This window comes from Vipera berus (assembly GCF_964194415.1).
Source record: "Vipera berus genome assembly, chromosome: 1".
Classification (NCBI taxonomy): Eukaryota; Metazoa; Chordata; class Lepidosauria; order Squamata; family Viperidae; genus Vipera; species Vipera berus.
The window spans coordinates 10,116,695-10,138,122 of NC_138202.1; the positions used below are offsets into that span (position 1 = coordinate 10,116,695).

Below are 21,428 nucleotides of genomic sequence, written 5' to 3' on the forward strand. Positions count from 1 at the left end.
TAGTTTAGATCGATATAATCTGTGATGTGTGGCAGTACTCTTATAAAAACAAATGACAAAGGAAGCAGAACTACTTAGCTTCTCTTCTGACTCAGTTCCCTTTATGAAGTGGATAATTGATTGGTATAAAGTGGGAGCAGTTTATATTAAAACTTCACTGGCATATTCCTTCTTCTGAAGCTTCCTCAGTAAAGGCGTTGTTTGTTTATATTTTAAATGGATACAGCTACACAACTCACCGCATTTCTCAGCAATATACCCATTAATATAACAAAACCTGAAAGGTTAAACCAGTTTTTTTTAAGGTAATCATAGCTAGGGAGTACATTCATACTACAAACCATATTCAGTATAATTCAGATCAGGTGGACATAGATGCTAATCTAACCCAAAACCTGTGGGAAAAGTCAGGTCTTTAAGACTCATTTGAAGAATAGCAAGATTGTGGTTTTCCAAACCCCCAGGGTTTGTTGGATCTTATGGGATGGGCAGAAACAGGGGGAAAGGCAACTTCTCAGCCAGTTCCTAGGCATGAAGGGTTTTGTATACGATAGCTACCTATAAGCTGATAGCATAAAATGCTTATAATAAGCAACCACAAATTGGACTGTATCTCCTGCCACTCCCTAATCTGTGCAGATAGAAAGTTTTTACCTCACCTATCAAGGATTTGTCCCTTGACTCCTAAGAAAAAGTACGTGTCTAAAGATCTTTATCCCCAGTGCTGAGAAATTCAGAATTTAAGAAACCACTTGCCAGTTCTGACGCACAAAGGAAGGCTGTGTAACCCTGCTGACTTGCATAGAGGGAAGGTTTCAATTAAAAATGGCTTATTACATATTGAGGCTAAATCTCCAGTTATATAAAGGAGTTTATTGGGAAAAGGCAAATGTAAGAAACACAAGGGAAGGCAACACCCAGCTTTCTGATTAAAATCAATGCAGTCAGCCTAGCTAAATTAGTTTCTCAATGCCTCTTTAAACTCTTGGATTTCAGCATATTTTCAGAGGTCATTACAGAAACATTGGTAGAGGGCTCCTGCTTGGGTTTTATTTTTTAATGCTCTATCCTTTGGTGTGGAAGATAATTGAAAGGCAATTTCATTTAGGGAGATAGATTGCCTCTTTGTCCACTCAAGAAAAAAATTGTATCTCTGATGTCCAAAGACTAGCTGGCAAATCCTAAATTATATAGTCACTAAACTCTCCTAACTTGGTTGAATTATAAAATGAGAGCCAGTTTGTTCTGGTAATTGAGGCATCAGTCTAGAAATGAGGACTGAGTTCTAGGCCTGCCTTAGGCATGAAAGCCAGCTGGGTACATGGGGCCAGTCACTCATTCTCAGCGAGTTCATCTGACAGGGTAGTGGTTTTATGGAAAGTAAGAGGAAGGATATTAGATATGTTCACCACCTTGAGTTATTTATAAAAATAATAAAGGGATAAAAATATTTTTTTTAAAGGGTGCAGCCTTGCTTTCACCAGTTGTGCCATTATATTAATGGGACTACATGGAGAGGCTTTTTGGGAAAACAAAAGCTGAGTTTCATTCATTCATATATCTCAGAATGGGATCAAGGCTTTAGGAAACCTTGTTGCATCATACTACAAGCTAGGGACTTATTATAATGCTTCAGCTGTTGTGAAAGGATTCAACAAAACATTCCATCACAATCAAATTAATAGATTGGTTAAATATCAATACTTGTCTATTAGGTGATCCAGTGCTAAAAACCATAGCCAGAGAGGAATGATCTATGGTTCCTTATAAAACTAGACTGAAGTTCCAATAGAAGAGAAAATGTGTAACTCAGAGATGAAGTGTGAAGTTCTTAGTGCTCTCCAAGCTTGGTTGTTTGCTTGTAGTCTTTTCATTACTCAAATATCATCAGTGGGATTGAGTATGGGGTTTGCTGCCTGCTTATATATATATACTGTGTTTCCACGAAAATAAGACTTACCCTGAAAATAAGCCCTGGCTTGATTTTTACGGGTGCACCCAATATATGTCCTGCCCCCAAAATAAGGCCTACTTAAGACCCCGCCCACTCCATTGCACCTGGTTGCACGAGGTGGGGCGAGGCGCACGGGTAAAAATCAAGCTTAGGGGAGGTGGAGCTGCCCTACGCGCCCTGCACCCACTTACCTTAGGAGTCTTGCGGCCAGGCCTCCTATGCCCTGATACCTGTCTTGCCGGCCCCACTTCTCCCGCCGCTCGCCACCTCTCGCGCCCCCCCCAAGCCTCCGTTTTGCTGTCTTGCCTCTGCAGCCAAGAAACGAGCTCAGGATTGATGCACACAGCGCCCCCCTGGCTTCTGTTTTGCTATCAGAGGGAAGCGGGTAAGGCATCCCCCGAAAATAAGACCTGGTGCCTCTTTTGGAGGCAAAAGGAAATATAAGATTGGTCTTATTTTCGAGCAAATAGGGTAGTTGCTTGTTGTACCAGTATTGTTGGAGCTGTGGTTTCCTTTATTCTGCCTGATTGTTGTCTGGTGTTGATCTTGCGTATCTGAGCGGTAGCTGCTGGAGGGGATGTGTTCGAGTCCTTTTATTTTTCTTTCTAGGTTTTTTATTGCCCCTTTTGAATTGGGTGTAAATATGGTTTATCTGTGTGGTTAGATTACAGGTAGTCCCGGACCTACAACTATAATTGAGCCCAAAATTTCGTTTGCTAAGTGAAACCATTGTTAAGTTGAGTTTTGCCCCATTTGTTGCCACAGTTGTAAAGTGAATCGCTGCAGTTGTTAAGTTGGTAATATGGTGGTTAAGTGAATCTGGCTGTCTTCCCCATTGACTTTGCTTGTCAGAAGGTCACAAAGGCCGATCACGTTAACCCCATGAGACTGCAACCGTCATATATACATGCCAGTTGCCAAGCGTCTGAATTTTGATCGCATGACCATGGGGATGCTCCAACGGCTGTAAGTTTGAAAAAGAGACATAAGCCATAAGTTTTTTCAGTGCTGTTGTAACTTGTGACTGGTTGCTAAGTGAACGTTTGCAAGTCAAGGACTACCTGTAATTGTCATAAATTACAAGGGAACAGATGGAAAGGTTGTTTTTTTTCAAACATTCAGCGTATTATGTTCTGAGAGTGGAACCGACACCAAGATTATTAATTGTGCTGGAGAGCTTACTTTACAGCACACGTTGAAGCAGAGGCTAGGAACCATCTGCCTGCCATCCGATAGGTTGGATTTCTGCAGCGAACAGGATTGGGCTTGCTGTCCTGAACTTCCCATTGTAAATCCCAGAGGTGTTTTTTTCAAAAGGCAGCTGGACTTTCTTTGTTTTTCCTCGAAGAAGCTTGCTTCTCCTCCAAGAAGCTTCTTCAGTTCAGAACTGAAAAGGCTTCTTGAAAGAAAAGCAAAATGTCTTCAAGGAAAGACAAAGGAAGTCCACTTGCCTTTTCATAAAGCGCCAGTGGGACAACCATGACCTGGATGATTGAGAATCTCCATAGCCCAGTGATGGCGAACCTTTTAGAGAGCGAGTGCCCCAAACCCACCCCCCTGCCCCGCTCCCCGTCCCCATTCTGCCCCCACCCCCAGTGTGCTCCTGCCCTACTCCACCCCCAGTGTGCCCCTGCCCTGCCTTCCTACAGAGCCACCCAACGCCTCTACAGCCCGCCGCAACAGATCGTCCAGGTGGTCCAGTAGTGCCATGGTGCCCACGCCCTCTGCCCGTGCCCCGCAGCATCATCTGGGCATGACGGGGCACGAGGGCCGAGCCTTGTCCCTGCTGCCTGGATGCCATGTCGTTGGCTCCGCTGCTCCGCGGGGGCCGCTCCGGGGCAGGAGCTGGTGAGGAGGGGGCCGTGGGGGTGGGGTGACGGCGTGCGTGCCCACAGAGAGGGCTCTGAGTGCCGCCTCTGGCACGTGTGCCATAGGTTCACCATCACTGCCATAGCCATTCCCATTGCAGAGGTTTTGTGAACTTGGTCAGAACTTGGTCATGTCTTCCTTTAGCAGCTTTAATCAGCTGCTATCAGGCAAAATGCTATTAGGTAAGAAGCTGATTCCTGATTCCTCTGGAAACCTGTCAATCTTTTCAAGAGTGAAGAACTTGGATTCCATTTGATTAAATATGACTTTGTTGCATCCCTTTAGTTTCCAGAGTTTTCTCGGACTGTAGTTTAAATCAGTACAGGCAATCCTCAACTTACAACAGTTCCTTTAGCGACTGTTTGAAGTTACAGAGGCACTGAAACAAGTGACCTATGGCCGTTTTTCACACAACCGTTGCAGCCGTGATCAAAATACAGATGCTTGGCAACTGTCTCATGTTTATAATGGTTACAGTGTCCCGGGATTGTTTGATCACCTTTTGCGACCATCTGACAAGCAAGGTCAATGGGGAAGCCAGATTCACTTAACAACCATGATAACAACTGCGGTAATTCAGTTAACAACTGAGGCGAGACAAGACTAATTGAACCACTCTCTCGCTTAACAACAGAAACAGTTGTGGTCATAAGTTGAGGACTAGCCGTAAAAGTAATTTCTCCTTCCATAAGGAGGAGTTACTAAAAGAGGGGGAAGGGAAGAGGCAGTAGGGGCAAGTAAGGGATCAGGGGGGGGGGAATGGGGATGTGAGGCAAAATTGTGGGCAGAGATGCTGTGCTGGGTTATCGGAAGAGGCAAGATTCTTGGGAGGATGGGGTGGGTAGACAAACTGGAGGCAGGAGGAGAGGATAATGCATATCAACTTTGCTGCCCTTGGACCTTAAAACCACTCTGGGACCCCTCTAGATTTTATGTTTTCTGAACAACCAACCTGTTTTTGGTTTTTAACGTCAACTTAGCCAGGGCTCGTGTGAAATAGTTTGGCAGAACTTTCAGATCTGAAGCGAAGTGTAATTTTCTTACTGAAGATGCTTTGCTTCACAGCATAGTAAATAAAATTTTGTATATTTATGAAAAGAAAAAACAATGCTAGGAGGATGAAGAATGCATTTCTAACAGGGCGGCCGAGAAGGAAATTGCCTAAGAGGATAATTGCCTCCTATGGCATGTTGTTGTTGATGATGTAGTGAATGGCTGCTGTTAATTGGCTGTAATTGTTCCATTGATATAGCAACCATACCGAGTCACAGCTTTTGTGTTACCGTGATCATATGTCAGCAGTGTTCAAGTTACGCTGTTGTGTTACTGTGCAACTGAGGTTTTAATGCAGTAGAATAGGTAAGGAACTGACCTCCACCATCTGGGGCTCTCCAGAACTACAGTTCTTCTCTTCATTCATCCCATGAGGGTAGAAGGAATTACAAAAGAAACGCAAAGAGACAGCAGCAGGTTGAGTTTTTGGAAATGCCCAAAATATGCCACAAAAATTGTGGAATGAAATCCAAAGATAAACTTGCAAGTAGTTTGCTGGTAAATGACAAGTTACCGGGCAATTTCCTGGATATGGTTCAAATCCCAAGGCTCAGATGCTTTATGAAACACTTGCAGGAAAACATTTAATTTGCCAAAATGGTTTTCCAAAACATTCATTGACAGTATTAGTAAGAGATCAAACTTCAGCCTTACTGAGAGCTTTTTGATTGAAATGACATATTACTACCTTTCTGGGGGGGGGGACTGTAAAATGGGGAAAAAACTCAGAGTGAATTATTTTTAATGTCTGTTAACTCAAAATGCATTATTTCATGTATGTTATATTTTCTCAATGAAATCTTACAGCAGATATTGGCTACAATAATTCCATGCATGTTTACTGGCTTGCCATATTTTTTAAGAATGCTTCATGATATAAACAAAAGTAGAGAAAAAAGTTTCCCTGGCCAATGACTTCAGGATCTGTAAAGTATATAAATGAATACTGCTTTTCTTTAATCACACCATAGTAACTTTTAGAACAGGCTCCTGAATTGTTTTGTTTCCCTAGTGCCTTTTTTTCTTTTTCTTTGTTAGCTGTTTCTTTAGAAATTTTTGCTTGCTTGTTTGTTTGTAATTTAGGGGGCTGCCTAACTCCAAATGGCTCTGGGTGGTTTGCATTTTAAAAGCAAGAACAATAAAAATATAAACAGTAAAACGAACAACCAGAAAAAACCTATAAAGGTTTGGTGACTGCCTGGGAAAACACCCAGGTTTTCAAAGACTTTTGAAACATCATTAAGGTGAAAGCCGAATGAATCTCTGGGGAGATATTATTCCAGAGAGCAACAGAAAAGCCATTTAATCTTAAGAGCAACAGTTACCATCCTGCTGATTGTTACAAACTACTCAGGCAGTCTTTTGGGATAATGAGTACTGAAAGTGCTTTGCTGTTGAGAATCTTTTTATGTTTGGAATGGGAAATAATTAACTTATTCTTTGCATTTCAGGAAACTATTTGTAGGAGGCCTAGATTGGAGCACCACACAAGGTAAATTAATCTGCCTCCTAGATTGAACATCTGACTTAAAACTATCTCAAAATCATACTTAAAAAGTATTACTTTCTCCATTTGAAGGCAGGACTGCAGCTTACATAATCCCAAGAAGGACTTGTTTTAAAAAAATTTTTTTGTGGGGGGGGGGGTTTCTTTCTGAATGGCACAACCCCAAAAATCCATTCCGTAAAGTACAGAAAGAAGCGATAGGTAGGCTGGTCTTCCTAGGGCTCAAATAGGAATCTTCAGAATTCTCTCCCTGGCCTAGATCAATAATAATAATAATAATAATAATAATAATAATAAGAAGAAGAATAAGAAGAAGAAGAAGAAGAAGAAGAAGAAGAAGAAGAAGAAGAAGAAGAAGAAGAAGAAGAAGAAGAAGAAGAAGAAGAAGAAGAAGAAGAAGAAGAAAAGTTGGAAGGGACCTTGGAGGTCATCTAATCCAACCCCCTGCTCAGGCTGGAAACCCTATACTATTTCAGGCAAATGACTGTCCAGTCTTCTCTTAAAAACTTCCAGTGTTGGAGCATTCACCACTTCTGGAGGCAGGTTGTTCCACTGGTTAGTTGTTCTGTCAGGAAGTTTCTCCTTAGTTCTAGGTTGCTTCTCTCCTTGACTAATTTCCATCCATTGCTTCTTGTCCTGCCTTCTGGTGCCTTGGAGAATAGCTTGGCTCCGTCTTCTTTGTGGCAGCCCCTGAGATATTGGAACACTGCTATCATGTCTCCCCTCGCCCTTCTCTTCGTTAAACTGCACATACCCAATTCCAGCAACCGTTCCCTATATGTTTTAGCCTCCAGTCCCCCAATCATCTTTGTTGCTCTTCTCTGTACCCTTTCTAGAGTCTCGACATCTTTTTTACATCGTGGTGACCAAAACTGGATGCAGTATTCCAGGTGTGGCCTTACCAAGGCATCGTACAGTGGTATTACTACCTCACGTGATCTTGATTCTATCCCTCTGTTAATGCAGGCTAGCACTGTGTTGGCTTTTTTGACAGCTGCAGCACACTGCTGGCTCATATTTAAGTGATTGTCTACTAAGACTCCGAGATCCCTCTCACAGTTACTACTATTGAGCAAGGTACCCCCCTATACTATACCTGTGCATTTGATTTTTCCTGCCTAAATGTAGAACCTTACTTTTTTCACCATTGAATTTCATTTTGTTACATAGCGCCCAGTGTTCGAGTCTGTCCAGATTTTCCTGTATCTTAAGCCTATCTTCTGGAGTATTGGCTATTCCTGCCAGCTTGGTGTCGTCTGCAAATTTGATGAGTTCCCTATTTATCCCTTTGTCCAAATCATTGATGAAGATGTTGAAGAGCACTGGGCCCAGAACAGAGCCCTGGGGCACCCCACTACACACTTCCCTCCATGTAGATGCAGTTCCATTGAGGAGCACACGCTGAGTACAGCCTGTCAGCCAGCTACGAATCCATCTGGTGGTGATGCTCTCTAACCCACATTTTTCTATCTCATCAAGTAGTAGGTTGTGATCTACTTTATCAAATGCCTTACTGAAGTCCAAGTAAATTATATCCACAGCATTCTTCTGGTCCACTAATTTTGTCACTTGGTCAAAGAATGCAATAAGATTTGTCTGGCATGATCTGTTTTTGACAAACCCATGTTGGCTTTTAGTGATGACTTTGTTTGCCTCTAGGTGTTCGCTGATTTGTTGTTTGATTATCTTTTCCAGAATCTTCCCAGGTATTGAGGTTAGGCTGATAGGTCTGTAATTTCCTGGATCCATTTTTTTCCTTTTTTGAAGATGGGAACTACATCAGCTCTCTTCCAGTCTTCTGGTAGTTCCCCAGTGTTCCAGGATCTTTGAAAAATATAGTTCAGTGGTTCTGAGATCACGTCTGCCAGTTCCTTGAGAACTTTGGGGTGTAATCCATCTGGTCCTGGTGATTTGAACTCATCTAGGCTGGACAGGTGCTCACTTACCATTTTCTTGCCTATCTTAACTTGCGTTTCTATTCTGTTTTTTATGGCACTGGTTTTGGTAGGTTGGACTGTTTTTTCCCTTTGTGTAAAGACAGATGCAAAAAACGAGTTAAATAGTTCTGCTTTCTCCCTGTTGCTTGTCACCTTCTTGCCACTTTCCCCCACTAATGGACCTATCATTTCCTTAACTTTTTTCTTGTTTTTTATATATTGAAAGAAGCTTTTTTTGTTATTTTCAACTTTGGTCGCAAGCTTTAGTTCATTTTGAGCCTTAGCTTCTCTCACTTCATCTTTGCAGGCACGGGCTATTTGCTGATATTCTGCCCCTCTTTCCACTTTCTATACTTGTCCTTTTTATCTTTCAATTTATCAGAGAGTTCTTTATGCAGCCATGCTGGTTTCTTTTGAGAGCTGTTATTTTTCTTCTTTGTTGGTATTGTGCTAGACTGGGCCTTTATTATCTCAGTTTTCAAAATTTCCCAAGCTTCTTGAGTTGTTTTCCCCTTTAGGATTCTCATCCATGGAATTCTTCCCAAGGTCTCTCTAAGTTTATTGGAATTAGCTCTTTTAAAGTCCAAGACTCTAGTTTGGCTGTGTTCTATTGCTTGTGCTTCCAGAATGTTGAATTCCAATATTGCACGATCACTTCCCCCCAAGGTTCCTGTGGCTTCGACACTTTCTATCATTTCATCTCTGTTAGTGAGAATTAAATCCAATATGGCTAATCCCCTAGTTCCCTTCTCTACTTTTTGGGAGAGAAAGTTGTCTGCTAGGTTTGTCAGGAATCTGTTTGATCTTCCACTTGATGCAGAGTTTGTCTCCCAGTTGATATCAGGGTAATTAAAGTCCCCCATTACTATTGTGATGTGCTTCCTAAATACCTTAGTTAGCTGACTAGCAAAAAGTTCATCTATTTTCTCTGCTTGGTTGGGTGGCCTGTAGTATACACCTATGGCAATGTCATTTTTTTCACCTTTTATATTGACCCAAATGCATTCAAGTTTACAGTTTTCATCATTGTTGTGCTCTATTTCTGTAGAGATAAAGTTATTTCTTATATATAGAGCAACTCCACCTCCTCTTTTGTTTAGTGTGTTTCTTTTAAATAATTTAAATCGTGCTTGGGTATATTGGCCCACTGACCACCAACACCACCATCAAACACCCCCTTCAGTTGACCTTGTTAGTTTGTTCTGAACAGAGCTCCGCTACCTCTCAGCCCCGAATGGTTGGAAACCCATTTCAAGGTAATAGTATTTTATACATTGCTCTCCTTGTCCTAAAGAAAGGGCTTATAACTCTGGTTGACTCAAGTCGTTCTGGGCTTATTGCCGTGTGTCGAACACCATACTCGTGAATGATGCATGACAGGAAGGTTGAAATTTGCCAAAGCGTTTTTAGCTTACAAGATGGGGAGTGGGAGAAGAAAGAGCCGAATATTTGTTCCAAACCTTGGAGGGCTCCGGAACTACAAAAGAAGTACTGGAGGGCCACAATACTGTATTTTTGCATCCCCAGAAGTATGTCTTCACTTACACCTGAGAATGCCCTCCTATAAAATTGCAAACTATCTTTATTCCTGGAGTGCATTTCTTTCCCTATTGGCCCCTGTTCTATTTTTGACAAACTGATCTCAACAAAGTATGTTTTCCTTTAACAGAAACTCTTCGTAGCTATTTTTCCCAGTATGGGGAAGTTGTCGACTGTGTAATAATGAAAGATAAGACCACAAATCAGTCACGAGGATTTGGATTTGTCAAGTTCAAAGATCCCAACTGTGTGGGAACTGTCCTGGCCAGCAGACCCCATACGTTAGATGGCCGAAATGTAAGTTATTCCACTTGGGTGGAGCAATACAACTGAGTGTCAATTGACTCTTAAAATGAATATGATTAAATAATGCCTTTTAAGTGATAATCTCTTTGCTGAATCCTGACTGTACTGGAGACTCAGCTTTATTTTACATGGTGCCCCTATTATTTGAATATAATCTCCCAGGTCCTGGACATTAGATGGAGAGCTTTTTGTTGATAATTTTATTTGAGCTTATCCTTAGTGACCACTGTAGGTTTTTATTCTTTGCTAACATTTTTATCGTCTTAATGTGCTATTGGTGTCCAGAGTTGCTTTCACCAATTGGGCGTTCATATAAATTGAATTAATAAGTGTATATAAGAAGTCACTTCTTTATTACCACAATTATTGTCCTTTCCCCCCCTTATTTTGGGAGTTACTGCAACATTCTAAATTCCCGAGTTAGCCATCATCAAAGTAAATATGATTGTAGAGTTTGGATCCACCAATGTTACTAAACTTTAACAGTGATTGTGTACTGCATTGTCATATACCATTTAAGGCCCAATAACGTACAAAAAGAGAGAGTTTTTCTTTTGGTTTATAATTTCATCTCTACTTGGTCACCTCCAGTTTTTCCTAATTTTCTCTGGCATGTGACCTTTCCGAGGTGACATTTTAACAAATTATTTTTTTTTAATAAAGCCTTCCTTTAATTCAGGGTTCTTTTTTTCTGTCACAGTTCTCTAGTTTTCTCTAGGAGAATATAACTTTGCTGGGTTGCACACGCCTCTACCTCTGTTGATCCATGTTCTTTCCATGAATTCATCATATGAACGTCTTAATATGCAATTTTATTCCACCATCTTGCAAATGAGGTGGCAGGAATTATTATCATGTGCTAGCTTATTTTCTCAAATGCTGGTACCAGTCAGCCCTCTTCACTTTTGCTCTCATTTGACAGATTGATCCTAAACCCTGTACACCTCGGGGAATGCAGCCTGAGAGAACACGACCAAAGGAAGGATGGGTAAGGAGGTGTCTTCATGTTACTCCATATTATTCCTTTTCTTGGGGTCTTCGTTGAAATGTGGTGTTTTTTGTCTCCAAGACCAAGAAGCTTTGTTGTAAGCAGGCGTATCAAATGCAGAGGTGCCAACCAAAAATAAACAAGAGTTTTCAGGAGTAAGCCTAGTGCTTCCAGCAGATTCTAAAAAATGACACCTGAAATTTCAGCTGCATTTTGTGGATACATGCTGTCTTTCTGCTGTGTGAGACATTTAATGTCAGGTGGGCGTGAAATCTCCCATTTAGAAATTACTCTTAAACTTGCTCAAAACAAAAGTAGAAAACGCACAGGAAACTACAGTTGGATCAGCAGTTACTTTTTTTTTTTTTACACTTGTTACAGTAGTGGATTCCAGCAAAAATGAATGAATATTCACAGACCAGGCAAGGCATTGACCAAAATAATAAATAAATTCTTGAATAAAAATTTCTAAACTTCCTGCTGACTGCTTTTAGGTTATATAACCTGTTGGGCTTCCCTTTCATCTACCAAACCATAATAGAAGTTGCCACTAATAACTAGTTTGCAAAAAAAAATTGTTTGGTAAAGCAGATGATATCCTCCGAAGAGCAAGAGCTCTACTGTAGGAGAATTCACGTTTATGTTAGGCTTCACGTCCATGTCATGAAGAGGTGTGTAACTTTCGTTAAGTCAGGCAGGGTAAGTCAACTGCAGGCGTTTTATCCAAGTGTTCTCACTTCAAATCATTTTTATTTATTTATTTTATTTATTTGCCGCCCATCTCAAAAGTTCAAAGCCATTCTGAACTGTACTTCTTGCCTCCCTTAATTCTCCTTTGTTCTCCTTCAGCCCATTGGTTTTAATCTTCTTTTCTTCTCCCAATTGTCCTGCCGTTATTTTTACAACATGTGGTCCTCTTGCCCTACGAATCCCTGCTTTCCTGTGCATAAGCGATTATAGCGGAGTTCTTTCCTTCCCTTGTCTTTGTTCTTTGTATGTATTACATGTGGTTATTTTCAGTTCAGAAACCTCGAGGGGGTAAGTAAGCAAGTAAACACTTAACACTTTGACACTTCAATTTATTTGTTTATGCAATCAGTCGATCAATTGGTTGGCTTTACATTTTTCAGAGCCGTCAGCTCCACTAGCGTGAGATGAAATATTCTTGCCGACTTCCATATGTCAGGAAATAAATAATTTTACTTTTTTTTGTTTGATAGAGGAAACCCTTGTTTCAATACAACCCTCCCTTTTCTGTTGGTAGAAAGGATCCAGGAGTGATAGCAAGTCTCATAAAATTTTTGTTGGTGGGATCCCTCACAACTGTGGAGAAACGGAGCTCAGGGAATACTTCAAGAAGTTTGGAGTGGTGAGTTATTGTGATGGAATACATTGTTTCATGAAGGGGTGTTTTTTCCTTCACCTAATTCTTTAAAATATTACTTTTTTCATTTGGTGGGATAAATAAGTATGGGATACAGTCCAAAACTCTGAAGGAAACCAGGTTTTATATGTCAATATAAAATAGTATGGGAGGAGTCACAATCTCTAAAATACTGTCTTGCTTCTCCACTCCAGTCCCACAGTGCTAATCTACTATTTCTGCTGAATTATACCTATCAGCTTTCATTATAGGATTCTATTAAATCAACAAAGCCTATCAAAACCATTATGGCAAGTAATGATAAAAAGATTAACAGTATGTACTCTGTAAAATTTTCTGTAGCTTGACTTCTTATCAAAAAGCTTCACTTAATGAGAGGCATGGTTTGTACACTACACCAGGGCTTTTCAACCTTTTCACCCATTGTACCGCTTTTAGGATATGGCAACATCCAAGTACCACCGGTCGCCTAGCAAGGTGTCAAAAACTTGATGACCAAAAAAAGAGAGGAAAAAAGCGATAAAGTACAGGTAGTCCTCGACTTACAACAGTTTGCTTAGTGACTGTTTGAAGTTACAATGGCACTGAAAAAAGTGCCCCCCCCCCCCGAGCAAGACACCTGCCTCCCCGCCCGGCGGCGCTCTTCTTCCTGTCCGAGGTTTTCATTCTTGTGAGCAAGAATGGAGGTTGGAGATGCTGCAACATTCCAGCTGATCGATGCTTCTGTGCTCAGCAGAAGCACCAGGATCAGTACCAAGCTCCAGCTGGAGCCTGGCACTGATCCTGGCGCTTCCGCTGAGCCCTGACAGCCCCGAAGAAGCGTTGATCCTGGCGCTTCCACTGAGCCCTGACAGCCCTGCAGCTCCAGCCATCTCTCGCTCAGGCTTGTGCGGTGCTGCCACCGGTTCAGCTCATTCCCCTCCCCCGCTACCACTTTTCTAGGATGGTCACGTACCACCTGCCAGGTGCCAATGTACCACAGGTGGTACCCATACCACTGGTTGAAAAGCCCTGCCCTACTCCATTGTCAGCCATCTGGTGGTTTATTATATTTTGCTTAACATGTTGACTCAGCCTTCCATCCTTCCGAGGTAGGTAAAATGAGGACCCAGATTGTTGGGGGCAATTAAGCTGACTTTGTAATAATGCCGCTTGGGGGGGGGGGCAAAAGCCCTAATAAGCAGGCATATACATAGAATGAAGGCTACTGCTAAGCTTGTAAGCCGCCCTGAGTCTTCGGAGAAGGGCGGGATATAAATGGAATTAAAATAAAATAAATAAATAAATAAATAAACCATGGTAATCCCATCCTATTCATGACATCATAGCTGTAGTTCAAACATGGCTTATTCCACAATATGGGCTACTGTTAGAGCATGTCAGCAATGAGTCCAGAATAGCAAGTACTCCAGCATTTTAGAAAACTAAATTTTTATGTGACTGACAGAGAAAAATGCTTGATGAAACTAGGGCTATCACTATGTTTTTTGTTTCCTCTTTAAGAAATACTTTTATTTTCATAATTTGAGGTGATCAAATCTCCTCGGGGATGCTGCCTCAAGAGGGAAGAGCGTCGGGCGGGAGCCGGCAGGGCAGTCCTGCACATGCGCACACTCCCCGGCTGCTAAGGAGCGCTCCTTAGCAGCCAGGGAGTGCGCGCGTGTGCAGGACTGCCCTGCCGGCTCCCGCCCGACGCCGGACGGCTCCACCGATGCTGCCTCAAGAGGGAAGAGTGTGAGGCACCTGCCATGGCTCCCCAAGGACTCCTTAGGAGCCGGGGAGCGCGCGCGTGTGCAGGACTGCCCTGCCGGCTCCCGCCAGACGCCAGCCTGCCCTGCTTTCCTCCACAATGAGAGGGGAGGGCGTGCCTTCCCAGGCTCGCTGACTTGCAGCCAAGCCGGAGCCGAAAGGGGCTTTTCCTTCCACCCACGCTTTGGAATAGACGCAAGAGCTCCCGGGGTCTGGCGTTTGCAAGGGGGAGGGGAAGGGGCTGAGAGGCTCTTGGGGGTGGGAAGGGAGAGTCACGTTGGAGGGGGGACTGGACTAAGGAGGCTTGAAGTTGCTTTGCAAGAACGGGGGCGCTCGATTGATTTATGTACTATTTTCCGGCGTATAAGACGACTGGGCGTATAAGACGACCCCCCAACGTTTGAGATGATTTTCATGGGTTAAAAAGTCGTCTTATACGCCAGAAAATACGGTAACTCTCCCAAAAAGCATGCGTAGCACACACGCAGCTTCAGCATAAGGGATGGAAGGTGAATAGTGATACTTTAGAGAAGCGCTAAAATTTCCCCTCTTTGGAATTATATTTGCAGCCTAAAATGTAGAACTGTTCCTAACCTCTTGCTATACAGTATTACTGGTACATTTTTAAAAAGGTAATGTGGAAGAAATTAGCAGTGTAGGTTTATTGGAAAACTTTCTTGAAAATAACTAGGAAGCCAGTGCATGTGGAAGAAGACTAATGTAATATAGTGGGTAAATACAGCTGCCTCATGTAGCTGTACTTTAAAATAGCGTATATGGCAAAAAGACCATTTACATCTTGCCAGCCTGGAACTATACTTATTTTTGTTTGTAGTAAGCTTAACTACTTTTAAGAGGGGTTAAGCTTATGAACGCTTTCTAGAGCAAGGGTCCACAACCCCTGGTCCGTGGACCGGTACCGGGCCACGGCATGCCAGCAACTGGGCCGCACGAACAAGCAAAGCCCCATCCGTGGGATGCAGGCAGCGCACAAAACCACGCACTCTCCGGTCCATGGAAAAACCTCTCTCCACAGAACCGGTCCCTGGTGCCCAAAAGGTTGGGGACCTCTGTTCTAGAGAATCCTGGCAGATGTGGATCGAGTTATTTCACTAAGCTTTATGTGATATGTCGTAAGAGCTTTCAGCAGTTTGCAAAATAAAGCGGCCCATGTACCAAAAGTGCTTTTTCAAAAGGCAACCGGACTTTCTTTGTTTTCTTTGAAGACATTTCACTTCTCATCCAAGAAGCTTCTTCAGTTCTGACTGAAGAAGTCAGAACTGTCAGAACTGAAGAAGCTTCTTGGATGAGAAGCAAAACGCCTTCTAGGAAAACAAAAGAGAGTCCAGTTGCCTTTTGAAAAAGCACATTTGGGACAACCATGACCTGAACGACTGACAGTCTCCACAGACAAACAGCCAGTGTAGTATAGTGGTTAGGGTGCTGAGCTTGAAGGGACCTGGATTCAAATATGCACTTGATTGTGGAACTTCTTGAATAACTTCAATCCATTGATTTTCTTTCTCTGCCTAACCGGCTTCACACAAAGTACAGTAATTGGTACTACCATGTTTTCCCGAAAATAAGACCCAACCGGAAAATAAGTGGGTTAGGACGCAGAGCTTGTCGATCAGAAGGTCGGCAGTTTGGTGGGTCGAATCCCAAGTGCCATGTAACATCCCGAGCGCCTGTTACTCGTCCCAGCTTCCGCCAACCTAGCAGTTCGAAAGCACGTAAAAATGCAAGTAGAAAAATAGGGACCACTACGATGGGAAGGTAACAGCGTTCCGTGCGCCTTTGGCGTCTAGCCATGCTGGCCACATGACCACAGAGACGTCCTCGGACAAGCGCTGGCTCTTCGGCTTTGAAATGGAGATGAGCACCGGCCCCTAGAGTCGGAAACGACTAGCACGCATGTGCGGGGGAACCTTTACCTTTACCTATAATTTTTCAGGATGCTCATATAAACACCACCTCAAAAAGAAGCCCCAGTTAAGATTGTCAGCCAGACAGATGCATTTAGTACTGTATTTCCCCTAAAATAAGCCCTAATGCGTCTTTTGGAGCAAAAATTACAATAAGCCCCGGTGTTATTTTCAGGGAAACACGGTAGATGTAAAATTAGGGTAGACCTTAGGTAAATTGTCTTGGGACTCACAGAAAAGGCAAAATACAAATACAAGGGAATCAAGAGGTGTTTTTAACTTGACTATTTTGACCAGCTGAATCAGAAACTTGACATTCCTTTTGGGAGAGGACAGTTGTCAAGGCATAATTGGGTAGGCCCCCAAAGGGAATTAATTCACAATAGGATTTCCATTTGGTAATTTGAACCTAGGCAACTAAACAGTCTTCAGATTAACCCTAAAACCTCACCGCGCATATTCCTTTTCATTATGTAGTTGTCCTCTGGGTCGAAAAGGCCTCCCTAGGGAGAAATTGGCAGCTTTTAGGACAAATGTTCCTTAAAAGCCTTTGAATGATCAATATGTTCCCTTCTTTCCAATTATCCTTTTGCTCTGCTGTTCTTCCAGCAGCATAGCCTCAGCCTCCCCTGGTGTAAAAGTAGCTGCTTGGTGCTCAACAAAAGAGCCTCTATATATGAGAAAAGTCCTTTTGCTGTAGCAGATACTAGTTGAAATGCAGAGACTTGACTGCCGATTTAAAGAATCACAGATAAACTCAAGTGTAAAGTTGGGACACAGTGATGGCTCTTCCACACACTGTTCAGCATCTTTTATAAGGGGTGAAAGAAAGAGGGCTGCTTGGGAAATGGGGTTGAAAGTTGAGGGAAGCACACTGTTTCGAGGTAAAAGAAAGTCTGATCAGGAGCTCTGTATTTTTTTTCCCTGCCCTCCATCACACTGTAGCAGTCTCAAAATTGCCTCTTGAATACATATGCAAATCAAAGGTGAGTAAAGATAGTTATTGCGTGACAGCTACTTAGGCTAACAGGCTCTGTCACCTTAGGGAGTTGAATTACCTGTTTAAAATAATTACAAAGACAGTGCTCCTTGTTTTGTTCGTCTGATTAAGGCATCAGTCCTCATTCCCCAGAGCTACCTGCTTTTCTTCCTTTTTTTAATAAGATGTTTTTCTGCTGCTTCAGCACAATTAACCATGGCCACATCTGTTGAACGCTTTCAAAGGGCTCAGAGTAGTAGATTGTGTATCGCAGATTCTCAAAAGGGGCCTTGCCTTGTCCCGTTGGCATTTAAATTACTGATTATTCATAATTATGCAGTACCAGTAATAATAGTAATGGCTGCATACTCCTGCTGTTAAAAGTGAGAAGATTCAAATGCAGGGGGACTGGCCTCAGTCTGTAAGACATATGCTGGAGGAGAAAGAAAGAAGTTTGTTTCCTTTCGATTTCCTTCCTGTTGGGAAGAAATTATAATGGCAGCTCCAGCGCTAGTATCCTATGTTTGGAGGCAGCAATGGGAAGATTGTGGGTTTCGCCAATCAAAGTCATCTTAATATACCCACAACACTGCTACTTATTTGTGGCTTTGAACCTATATTGGCAGGAGTTCCTCTGAAGCCAAGGTACTTTTCCCTCACTTGATAAAAGGACAACCAAAGTAGCCAGGCTGGGTAATCTGTATTGTATTTTGTTAATACATAAGGAGGCAAGTCATGAAAAGTTCCTCCATATCAAAGCCCCATTTGAAGAAGGGAGCCTGATTTGTTGGAGGTTTATCCAGTTAGCCACTTAGCATGGAGCTTGGTTATTTTCCTGCAGACATTTCATGACCAAACTAGGTGACATCAGTGCTGCACTGCCCTGCATCAGCACTGATAATGTCACCTAGTTTGGTCATGAATCGTCTGCAAGGAAACAAACTCGGAGAGCACCAAGGATCCCACAGCAAAGGTTCAATTTTATATATTTTTTATTTCACTTCATCCTGCTGATGAAGGTTCATCCGATAAGATTAGATCCGTCTAATAAAACCATTAGTAGAATTTCCTTTTGATCTTTTTCAGGTTACCGAAGTGGTAATGATCTATGACGCCGAGAAACAGCGACCCCGAGGTAAAGAAGAATCTAGTTAACCTTTGAAATTTCTTTATCCTCTTTCCTATGTCAGATGGCAAACTTACACAACATCCACATATATATGTATGGACATGTGTGCTCATATATGTATATATGTCTTTTTGTAAGCTGCCTCAGGAATTTATTTCACTGAGCAGACTTTCACAGAGGCTTTTCATGCTATTTCATCTTGTATTATGTTTTAGAAGTCAGATACTACATTGCCATGTTGTTCACTTATACCACTCTGAAAAGGTGTTTTCCTTAACAAAGGCCTGGCACCTGTACTGATCTGCTCCTTTCAAATAACTGAGTGCAAAGCCGTGAGATGGAGCAACTGGATATACCTTTGATTTTTCCACCTTTAAAAGTAGGTAGGCACCATTAGAACCAAGGGCCTATTTTTGGTTTTAGGACAGGAATTGTTGTGAGGTGCCAGACTGGAACAGATACCATGCTTGCTACATTTCTCACATTTTCTTTCTTTAAGTGGCTACAGCTGAAATTTGGAGACAAAAGCCATTTGTTGCTTGAAACACTCTGTGGATGGGAATAAATGTGGCACTTTTAATTTTACGATGCCGCTTGTATGTTGGAAAAAGCAACTCCCTTAGTTCGGCAGACCTGAGCCACTTAACCTAATTCGTTTTTGGTCCCAGCAGAAAGTGGCCATTGTGTTCCCCAGCTGTTCATCGCACCAGTCACCTTTCAGTATTATTATTTTTTTTTTAGAAGCAATGCTTTTAAAACATCATCAGTGTGAGTTGCATTTCAACCACACAATAGCATGTGAAACATGCTGGAAAATAGTTTGCCATCTGGACTTTCCACTTCTCCTTCTTGTTTCTGTTATTTAAAGAAATATATATATATATATATATAAAATATATAAATTCTTCACTTCATATTTATTAAGTGTTAAGTATTAGTTTTATCTTTAATTTAGACACATCTTTAGTGACATATATAAGTGTTTCATAGTAAAAGTACAGTAAACATTAAGTTCTTTCTTTCCCTCTCTTTTTTCTCTCTCTGTAAACTGATTTTTGATTAATATCTCTTTAGATTTCTTCTCTCTAGGTGATAGATTATCACAGAGGTACAGGCCATTTCCACAAACGGAGGAGGGACCGGGCTTTGTCTTTAATGGAGTGTAAATAAAAGTTTTCACTACGTGGTGTGGGAGGAGCTACGAGGGGCAGTTGCTCTAATTTGTTTTGTGACAGCTTTGCACTATTTCAACAGAAAAATTCACCGACACAGCAAAGAGCAGCAGCATCTTTATGTACATACCTCTGTGTGTGCTTACATGCTTAAGCTAGTAGAAGAAATCGACTGTAGGAATTCTGCCTACCCGGTCCATCATTTTGTTTCCTCGTTGCAAAAAAAAACAAAACAAACCCTGACATAGGAATCTTGGAAGCAAGACACACGAGCAAAGGATCTTGTTGTATTTTGCATCAGTCCACCCCACCCCCCATATTCTGAGTAAATAAAATGTAAACCTAACGCATTTCTGATGGATGGCCCTGAAACTCTTGACCTGCCCACATACTATCACAGAGATGCTCTTAACTGACCTATAAAGTCCTTTATAAAACACCTGCTGTCTAACGTCCAGTTCTTTCCCTTTTCCAAGCTGCAAGCCTATGGCTGCCAAGTGTGCTGCCCCGCCAAAAGACTTTGAGCTGGAGGAAATCAGCCCACTTGACAGCAGCTCTCCGTGCGGGCACAATATTGAGGATTGCCGAAGAAGGGTAGGGCCACGAAAATGCTGCCTTTGCAACTCGGCTCACTTTGTTCAGTGTTCAGCTAGTTCATCTATAATTCAGTGGTTGATTCTTATATTCCAGGTACAAGTGATCTCCTTTGAGCACGTGGCTTACAGTACCTGCTTTTACCTGTACTTACTGTTCCCATTACGGTCTTATGCCCCTTCTCCTTTGAATAAGCGTGATCAGCAAAATCAAGACAGCAGGCCAGTAAAAAGGGAAATATTTGACGCTGTGATAACCCACAAAGGCTACCTAGGAGAACTTCTTTATTTCCAAGTAAAACTCTTAAGCCTTACTTTTTGAAGATCCTATGTTTCTTGTATTTTTTTTTCAAGAGTTGTCTGAATCTTACATGCCCTCTCGCTTTTAATTATGCTTTGTTCATAGCGAAATCAGCCAGTGGTTTCAGGTCCGAGCTGCAATGCTTAAACACAATTTTTCTCCAAGACTAATAACCTTCCCAATTGGGTTGCACTAGGTCTGGTTGCAAGACCTGTTGGTGAACAGCTAAGTTCCTTGAAGCAACAAAGTCATCTCAAAATAAGAATGGCTCTCTAGCCCTGGAATACAGCATTGTCACCCTCATAAATCATCTTTATGAACCTGACATTTAATATGTCTTTACATGAGATTTTGTTTCCAAAATCTGAATAATCAAGCTGAAAAAATAGCCAGTTTAATTGTGTTACTAGAGAGAATATAGATAATTTACACGGCATAATTGAAGATTTTTTTAACCAGTGTGAGAATTGCATATACCATAGTTAAAAGAAATTTAATTATGCCTAAGCACAATTGTCAACCAAGCTAAAGGGCCTAATCTCCTTTGAATTATAACAATTTGGAGTTGGCTTTACAGACTGGTATCTTGCAGAATTCCGCTCGCTCTCTCTTTTTATCTACTCTCCCAGAGAAATGTGCGACTTGGTTCTAGGTATTCAAAAAGCATGCATACATTGACAGGACCCATCGTCTCGCATCTCATCTGAGCTGTTGAGGAACCCGATGGACTTCCTTTGCCTCAAGTGTCATCACTGGACAGTTGGATCGAATTGAAAAGAAGCAGAGAATATCTCTCCATTGAAGTACCTGGCTGATTACGGGAGGGACAGGCAAACTGGTGCCCTCCGGTTAGAATTCCCCTATGCTGTTACCAAGATAAGTTGTGATCAAACGTTTAGGTTCTTAACAACCAAAACATCTGGTTGGCATGACTTTGCCTATTTGGGCCTTGCAACAATTTGAAGGACGCTATATGCTTCTCGGACTCTAATCTTGGGAACAGATTGTTTTTAGGATGTGAGAAAAAAATGCCTTTGTTCCTT

At 42.0% G+C, this 21,428-nt stretch overlaps 1 protein-coding gene across 6 annotated transcripts in view; it reads left to right on the plus strand.

The window, feature by feature from the left end:
- DAZAP1 (DAZ associated protein 1) overlaps window positions 1–21,428 on the plus strand; it is a 66,118-nt gene that overhangs the window by 22,756 nt on the left and 21,934 nt on the right. For 5 of the 6 annotated variants that reach the window (XR_014024598.1, XM_081313699.1, XM_081313702.1 and 2 more), the window contains exons 2-6: window positions 6,328–6,368; window positions 9,990–10,156; window positions 11,088–11,153; window positions 12,418–12,522; window positions 18,277–18,325. Coding sequence is in view for 5 of the 6 variants with exons in the window: in XM_081313699.1 (XP_081169825.1) it covers window positions 6,328–6,368; window positions 9,990–10,156; window positions 11,088–11,153; window positions 12,418–12,522; window positions 18,277–18,325 (428 nt within the window). In the remaining variant the exon portion in view is untranslated. Of the gene's footprint in view, window positions 1–6,327; window positions 6,369–9,989; window positions 10,157–11,087; window positions 11,154–12,417; window positions 12,523–18,276; window positions 18,326–21,428 lie in introns of those variants that run through there. The other variant, XM_081313703.1, reaches the window with a different exon arrangement.